This window comes from Populus euphratica, unplaced genomic scaffold, assembly GCF_000495115.2.
Source record: "Populus euphratica unplaced genomic scaffold, PopEup_1.0 scaffold1.1, whole genome shotgun sequence".
In the NCBI taxonomy this organism is placed as follows: Eukaryota; Viridiplantae; Streptophyta; class Magnoliopsida; order Malpighiales; family Salicaceae; genus Populus; species Populus euphratica.
The window spans coordinates 5,619,207-5,628,057 of NW_011499845.1; the positions used below are offsets into that span (position 1 = coordinate 5,619,207).

General features: G+C 37.0%; 1 protein-coding gene across 1 annotated transcript; it reads left to right on the forward strand.

The window, feature by feature from the left end:
* Positions 1–3,586: 3,586 nt before the first annotated feature.
* On the forward strand, positions 3,587–5,587 carry LOC105124123 (uncharacterized). Its single transcript, XM_011024001.1, has one exon. It carries the CDS (start codon positions 4,296–4,298, stop codon positions 5,082–5,084), a length of 789 nt encoding a protein of 262 aa, XP_011022303.1. The 5' UTR covers positions 3,587–4,295; the 3' UTR covers positions 5,085–5,587.
* Positions 5,588–8,851: the final 3,264 nt, after the last annotated feature.

Below are 8,851 nucleotides of genomic sequence, written 5' to 3' on the forward strand. Positions count from 1 at the left end.
AGAGCGTCGAATTCATCCTGTATGGCAGCACGCCATTCTACACTTTTGTTAGCTTTATTGAAGGACTGAGGTTCTGAAACAGTAGTGGTCTTTCTTGGACACCACAGCATAAGAATGCTTTTAGAGGGTTGAAGGCCTCAGAATCATGGTGCGGGTCCATTTCACAACCTGTGACGGTGAAGACTCAATACTGGTTCGGCTGGCAGCAGTCCTAGTTGGATGAAGATCAGCACACAACTATAAACCTTCAGGATTAGAAGCTGATACTGCATGCCAAGAGGAGGACAACTTGTTTATGTATCTTGTGAACTAGAGGAAACAGGATGAGACCGTGAAGGATCATCAGGGGTAGTAAATACTTCAGAGGAAGTCTTTAATCCAGCCACATAAGTAAATACTTCCTCAGAAATAGAAGAATGAATCCAAGAGAGCAGAGTTTGATCCTTCCTGAACCAGTAGTCATAAGCAGGATTGGACTCAAGTGTTGAGGTCCTGAAGTTTGGAATAAGAGGAGGGGGGCAGGGATGGTTCCATTAGTGAATTCTTTTAATTTATGACAGTTGAGCAGTGGCTCAAATTGAGTCCTGCAGTCAACATAATTTTTCGGGTTTAATTTAATAGTGATAGAGAAGCTTGGCCGAGAAGAAAATTGAGGTTGTGAAATCGATGGAACAAGTACAATCGAAGAAACAGCTCTGATACCATGCTACAATTATCAAAGAACTATGAGAGAGAAGATAACTGCAGGAGATAATTTCTGTATTGCTTTTTGTAGAAGCTTATAGTGCGCTTCTATATGGAGAGCACTCGCATTGCCTATCCGGTATTGTATATGAATTTAAATCATATTTAGCCTAAACTACCTGTATACATTCAAAAGAGTTTCGAATATATCAGCACACTTGGGTATATTAGAGAACCGTTTTTGCTGGTTACTGCTTGAATAACTCTGACTGTGATCAAGCAAACTTCAATGAAATCCATGAAAATACGAGTAAAAATCCAGTCATAGAGATTGGTATGGCCACAGGATACAACACCTTAAATGATGAAGAAACAAAAATGGCATTGGAGATCGAACAGACAACTAGTATATCTCAAATAGTACTGGAAGCAAACTGCTGGCAAGAACCTAATGTTTTGTTTCGAATCCGGCAGAAAATAAAGAGATACATTTTCAATTTTTTTGGAATTTACTCTTTATTTATTTATGTGCTGTAAAGGACAGATTCTAACAGTAAATCTTTTAAAGTAAAGAAGAAATGGAGGTATATACACTACTTGGATGCTAGCTAAAATGCCTGTTAACGACTACAAGCATATGAATAGAACATTTTCAGTACATCTTTGTGGTGATCAAGTTTTTTTTTTTATTCTTTCAAAATCTTTCATAGTCCATGGCTAGCGTGACTGTCAAGTGCTTAAGATTTTAAGTCAGAGTTGATCGATTCAACATCGAATCAGTGACAAAGACCTATTTACGGTAACTGCACTCTAAAAACAAACTTCGAGTATAAATCTACCTTTTGAAAACTATACACAAAGTAAAATTATATACTTGTTTGAAAAAGGTACCTTTCTATATTTTGATTATGATTTTTTTTTTTTGGGAAAGAAAAACGAGGGCGTGGATAGACATTAAAGCATTAGGGCCCACAAAGGGGGCGGGGCATCCAAGACATAATCCTGTTAAAGTCTAGTTGAAGCCTGATAATTAATTGAATTGGCTTGAAATGAAGTTCTGAAGACGGGACAATGAATAGCATTTTGTGTTGGGTTGTATCCTACGAAGGCGCTTCTCTTTTATGAGCCTTTGCTCCATTATAGTCGAGGAAGGAAATCCAGCCCAAGATTCCTCACATGATATCTTTAGAAGGGTATTTAATCCAGGCAATTTTCCCTTCTACAAGGTTTTATGTAAGGATGTGACTAGATTTATATTGTTGTCATTTCTTTCCTCTCTTACTTTATGGACGATATCTCTTTAATTAATAGACGTGCACATAAAAGCGGAACGAATCCAAACCAGCAAGCCAATAATCTCATATTATCTCCAGCTATTACAGACAGTCGAAACTATTCGAGCACAAGATACTAAAGCGAGCGCCCTTAATGAATGCTTAGTTAAGTTATAGATTCATTTTCACCATCTCAGATGATAGCTCTAGTCCCAATTTCTTGCACATCATTCAAATTCGTGCCCATGTATCTTGGACTTTAATTCTCAATTTATCCTGTATACCCTTCTTCTTGTGAAAATAATTAAGATAAAACACAAAATAAAAATTATAATTTTGAATAGTCTATGTATTATAAGTGTTCAATTTTAATCTAAATACATATAAAATATATATAGATTAAACTAAAAATATTATTCTATCTTTAATAAATAAAATTACATAAAAATGCATAAAATTTCCCAGGTTTCTCTGGACAATGACGTGCCTCAATTTCTGCTGAGCAGAAGGGCACTACCTTGTAGCCTTGGTGATGGAAATCAGATGGTGTACATGTTGCTCATGCTATGTATACGTGCAATGGACAGACAGTTCTGGTTCTCATAATTGCACTTGCAGTGTGCAAAACTTCCTAGGAGATGCCAAAATGGGTGCAAAAAACAAAACGTGATCAGATCGGACATGTAACATGTGGCAGAGGAATGAATAATACTCAGAAAGCTGACAAGGGCAGTCCATTGCCTCTAGATCTTAGTTTCCGGTATACCCAGATTGCCACCTGGCAGATGCATCTAACCAATAATATTAACATTCTGACAGTGCAAGGTGGGATTCCCTTCTCTCTTGTTGATCTTTTCTTTTTCTCTTCTAAATCTCAAACGTTTCCTTTGAAAACTTAGATTCTCAAAGAAAACCAACATGATAGAGAAAAAACAAGTTGTTTCAATAAGTTGGCAGTCAACAAGAACTATATCATAGGTTGTCAAACATGAACAGCCAAGTTATAGCTACAATCGAAGCCCAGTAACCAAAGAATAATTCAGTCCTCAGTTTTCTCCTCCTCTCAATGCATGGCTAACCTCATGCTATTTTGCTGAGGATGAGTTTCAAAGGGAAGTAACTTGTCGGTGTTGCACACCGTTTTCCTGGAAGGACTGGTTGGGTCTTTGGTGACACGTCACGTTTTTGCCTTTGCGAAAAAAGAAAATACAACCTTACTTTGGATCTATTGGCATTAGATTAGGCAGTCATATCCGTGTCATTACGTTGTTGAGCCAAAGCCCAGCATACATATAATGCAAAACATGACAGTGCCTTCAAGAATGAAGCTTGGGTTGCTATCACACCAAGCAATTCCAAAAATTGGAGGGTATAATGCTTGCCCAAGTCAATTATTTGCCGACGGACCCGACGGACCCTACCTCGATAGCCACATAATTGGCTAGCCTCTCAATTATCATCTCCTCATGTCTCCAACAATTAGTCAGTAACTTCACAACAGCATTTACTATTTACTTAGAAAAGGAAATTGAAATGATATAATTAGGAAATAAATATATATGATAAGGCATTTTCATTGTAGGAAAAAAGTGGTAAACTCTACTTATAAGAAGAAAAGCTGATACTGATAGATTACAAGGTTCAATGCTATTGCACGTCTATTTTACTTAAACTACTTCAGTTTCACTGTTAACCAATCCAGCAATAAGTAGATCAATCCCGTTTCCCAATAAACAATAACGAAAAATCTATGGTAGTGAGATGGTTGCCACTAAGTTTTTTTGTTTTTTTCCTTGATCATGATTTGGTGTAGCCTAAAAGTTCATGTGAGCGTGCTTTTATACATGTATTGTACCCCATAGAGAAGCTTCTACTGTATAGAAGATGAAAGCGAGAAGGTCTCACTCAATCTCATTTGGGCTATAGGCAGTTCTTAAAAGTGAAAGTGTCGTTGCCTCTTTGGAAACCATCCTAGAGAGGTATTCTTTTCTAGCCTTTCGGTGCTTAAATTCTACTTTCGTTCTTTTTATTCTTCCTCGGCATCAATTGTTTTACACTGCTTCAAGATTGCTCCACTATATATATTATCGATCGATCCTCCGCTGTTGGAACAAGATGCTCCTAGTTTAGACATAAAGCAAGAGCTAAAGCTGCTATTTCTGACTTTCAATTGCCATAATTTCTTCTCTCTTCCCCTCTTTGGCTCTTTCTTGACTCCAAATCTGTCGCATTTATTGCTCTTCTTCTTTTTTGAAGTTTTTGCGCGCTTTCAAGAAATGGGAAGCTAGACTCGCAAAAGCTCTTGCTCTACCTCAGAAGAGGTGAAGTGTCCTTAATATGGCTATAGATGTCTGCTCGGAGATTTCAAGCGCGGGAATCAGTCCAAGAATCTCCTTTTCGCATGATATCAACCAAACAACAGATGCTGTTTCCATTGAAGATCATTACCATCGTAGATTAGATTCATCTCTGTTGGATTCTGATTTCGATTTCTGCTTTGGCAACAGATTTGTTCAAGAATTGTCTTCTGCTGATGAGCTCTTCTCAAATGGCAAGATCCTGCCTGTCGAAATCAAGAAACATATCATTTCCTCTAAAGATACTGATCAGCTGAAGTCTTTGATCTCTCAGCCTCAGCAAAACAGCTCCGAGACTACGGAGAAGAAGCAACTGAAAGAATTCTTGTCAATGAGTCTTGATGCAGATGAAAAGCCCGCATCGAAATCTTTTTGGCAGTTCAAGAGAAGCAATAGTCTGAATTGTGATAGCACCAGAAGCAAAGGCCTCATTCGATCGCTACACTTTCTTTCAAGAAGCAACTCTACTGGGTCAGCTCCAAATCCTCCAAAACAAGCAATGTTATCCAAGGAGACTCAAAAGCCTCAATTGCAGAAACAAGCTTCTGTTCCAAGTAGAAAATCATCGGCACCCAGTTCTGCTGCATTTTATTCTTACAATTCACAGCAGAAGCCCCCTCTGTTAAGGAAATGTGGTTCTTATGGAAACGGTGTCAGAATTAGTCCTGTCTTGAATATACCACCACCTTACATTTCCAGAGGAACAGTCAATCTTTTTGGTTTAGGTTCGCTGTTTTGTAACGGTAAGGTAAAAAAGAAGAAGAGATGATTGTTTGTTGTTTTTAGTAGTTGGTGGCTCAAGCACAGGTGTATTCAGCTGTTATCATTTTGGTTCGTGGATAAGCATGTGATTAATTATAGTCTGTAAATTGAAAGAAAATTCTAGCGAAGAAATGATTAGATCTCAAAGAAGAAACTCGACCACTACAAGTGTTGATCACTTCTGGGAAGTGAAAACTACAGTACCAGGGAGAAGGAGTCGTGATTTTTTGGATGATGGTGACTGTTGTCGATGCCTGCCTATCAACATGGCAATCGCTTTGGGAGACAGATGAACAAGGTATTCCTCTCTTTCACTGTTATCCCTATCCATGCTTTTCTTTCTTTTTATCTTTTGATTTCTTTTCTTTTTCTGGTTTTTAGTAGCTTAATTGATTAATTGTGGCTCTCTTTTGTTCCTTTGAACTTGATTTGAGGCCTCTTTTGTCCTTTTCTTTTGTACATAATTAAATAAAGAAGATGGCTCGATTTAACCATACTATTACAGGGTCCGTGAGTTCTTCTGGTCCTTTTGTTCTGTGTTTGCTGATTCAAGACAAAACAGTATGAAGTGGTTCCATTCAGGAATCAAAAATGAATGATTAAGAGGCCCCCCTTGAGCTTTTCTGACCCAAATAATACTAATAGTTTCTCCTGTTGGTTCTGCCTTAGCTTTCTTAACCACCTTTAACATTGTCCGATCTGCATTACCTCATCAGTATGGGGCATCTTATATTATTATTCTTTTATAATACCTTTCTGTCAACCACCCTGGAACGTTATTCAAAGCCACTTAGAACTAGAAGTACCATTATCTAGATATGTCCAAGGATTTGGTCAGTATTTCTGATTTAAAAAAAAAAAAAAACTTTGGTACAATAATCTAAAAGTTTGGACAAAAAGAACTCATTTTTAAAAAGTTTTGAAAAAATACCAGGCTTTTAAAGCGCTATTAAATAAACGTTTCTATTTCTAAGCAGGAAAAGATAATAAAAGCAACAATAAAACATTTTAAAAATAGAAAGCTCTCCGCTGGGCAGCACCTGCACAGAGTATAAGGGCTCAACCCCAAGCTTGCTTCCATCAAACACCGTCTCCACAGTATACCCACTCTCAAGCTTCTTCATTGGACGGCCAGAGATCACTACCCATGAAAATTTCATAAGCCCAAAACCAGCTAACAAACAGAACAGAACAAAAGGAGCAAATGTGGCAGTAGATTCAGAGATTCAAACCTGTTTTGGCAGTGGCTTTCAGAGACCACAACCACTTCATGAAAGCAGACACGACATTTGAGCCCACCAACAATCTCTGCGAAAATAAAGAAATTTAGCTAAAATTTTCAAGAAATTTAGCGAACTTGAAGATTCAAGCTCTGTGAATTGCAAGAAACCCTGGTTCATATCAACAACAATAATATTACATAGATAGATAAAAGCTAGTGGCCTAGTACAGCATCTTTGCACATATTTTTCAACCTCTATTGTTGGTTTCGCGCACAGGGAAATTCCCAAAATTAAACGTCCTTTTCTTATCTAAATTTTCCCATCTTTATGAATGAAGACACGCCTAATTAACCTCGTTGATTTGAGAGTTGAAAGGAGAGCCTCAAAGTTGTATGATATGATTGGTTACCCAACAACCTTGCTGCACTTTTAGTATTAATTCGTTCGAGTTTCCAGCTGCATATATCAAACCATCGTGATGGACGTGAAAATGATGGCGCCATGGGCGTTTACAGTTGTGATCCTGATACATTTGACAAGGTTAAGTTGGCCGAGGCTCGCCATGGCCTGTCTTCACGATTCTTTATCCATTTTTGGTTTCATTTGCTACAAGTCCTAGTAGATGCAAGTTAGCTGCCTCTCCTTCGAAATTATCATCCCATTAATTGCTATCATTGTACCCTAGTCCAGAGAAGGGAGGATACGAAAGGTCAAAGGAGACTAAGAAATGATTATTGATCATTTTCCTCAACAACAAAATTTCCCTTCGTGACTTGCACTGGAATCTAATTGATGTAGAGGTTCTAAACTGTGATATCAATTAATTATTGCAGTTTTAAAATATTATTTTTTTAAATCATAACATTTAAAAATATATTATTTCATTAAAAAAAAAATTGTTGTATTATTTTGCCTATCCTTTTTATTTTCTACGTTAATTGCCTAATTTGGTGAGTATTTCCACACAAATGATATTTCATTAGTGAACATTTCAGCTTCCCTTTTTAAATCATTCTCCTCTTATAGTTGTGTACTTTCTCAGCTTTTAATACAGCAATTCTGCAAGCTTTTGGTCCTTCCACCCATGGACTCGGCTTCCATTATCGTTACCAGAGTTCGAAGAAGAAAATCTAGCTGTCATAGTGGTAGGATATTGCTTATTCCCGCAAATGTTATCCAGCTCTAGCACGCCTGGCCCGGAACATCAATTGTGCTCTCCAAAATACTTGGAGATCCAAAGCTACATAGGAACGTTATGGTTTTTCTTTTTTAACTACTCTTTTATTGCTTAACATTAGTATTTTTGAGGGCATCGCCATATAATGTCAGTGTGTGGCTTTGGCTAAGATTCGACTTGAAAGAAATCTAGTCCCGTACAAGAAAAACGAACACATGTCCTTGTATCATAACAATCAATGACAACGATAATAATAAAATAAATAAATAAATAACAGCTTTACATATAATTTTTTGTATGGTGAATAGAATTTAGGACCAAATTCTGCTAAGAACAGATGGGATTGTGAGAGGACAATCCATGGGCCTGGCAATCAAGGGCAATGTTACAAAAGTTTAGGCTGAGGGCCCATTATAGCCCAACCTAGCTGGAAACGCCCAACGCCAATAGAAGCTAGCCATATTTTAACTGGACTTTTCAAAAGAAGAATTTTTGGAACGACCTATCTACTCCATAGCTCTTTGATAGAGATGCACAGTCTTCCTTCCTGAAACAGAATGCACGCATAAAAAATTCCCGCCTAAAAACAGCCAAACCAAGGTTAATCATGAGTGTGCGAAATGGATGTGGTGACTTCTTCTTCTTCTCGAGGATTAGGCCCAGTTATGCAAGCAGGTCTCAAGTCACAAGTCTTACCAAGAAACCAGGACCGTTTCCAATCGCTGACCATTTCCAATCTCTGATATCTCTCACATGCATAGGGAACTTAGGCCCACTGTGACATACAAGCTAGCATAGCATCAGAGAATTTAGTGCCTGTGATTTCCTTGGACGAGGGATGCATGCTGCAGCCACCATCTCTATTGCCTTCCTTCTTTTCTTTTTTCTTTTTTCCCTTTCCTTTTCTTCATGATAAACTCTTGATTAACCATTTGAAAGCCATCAACTAACTAGTTGTTTACAGTATAAACACGCAAATGTCATCCGTGACTCGTTTAACTTGTCCCGTTTAAAAACACAGATCCAGAATAACAAGCGCAAATAATAATGATTTTGTTATTCCTGTACGTGTCGTGATTTTTTTTTCTCTCTGTTATGTTCTCAAATAGGTAGTTATAATTTATTTTTGAATTTCAAAAGTATTTTTAAAATTTTTTTATATTTTTTTATTTTTTATATTTTCATATCATTTTAATATATATTTATACTAATATTAAAAATACTTTAAAAAAAAAAAACTACTATCACATTTCAAAACATATCTTTATTAACTCGACAACTTTTGATGAGTTAATTGACTGTGCAACTGGTTGTTTTTATTATTCTCGCTTGTACGGAAGAGTAAATTAGTCGTGTTATTTAAATAATAATAAT

Coding starts and splice junctions, on each gene's coding strand:
- LOC105124123 (XM_011024001.1), top strand. CDS start 4,296: ATGGCTATAGATGTCTGCTCGGAGATTTCAAGCGCGGGAATCAGTCCA.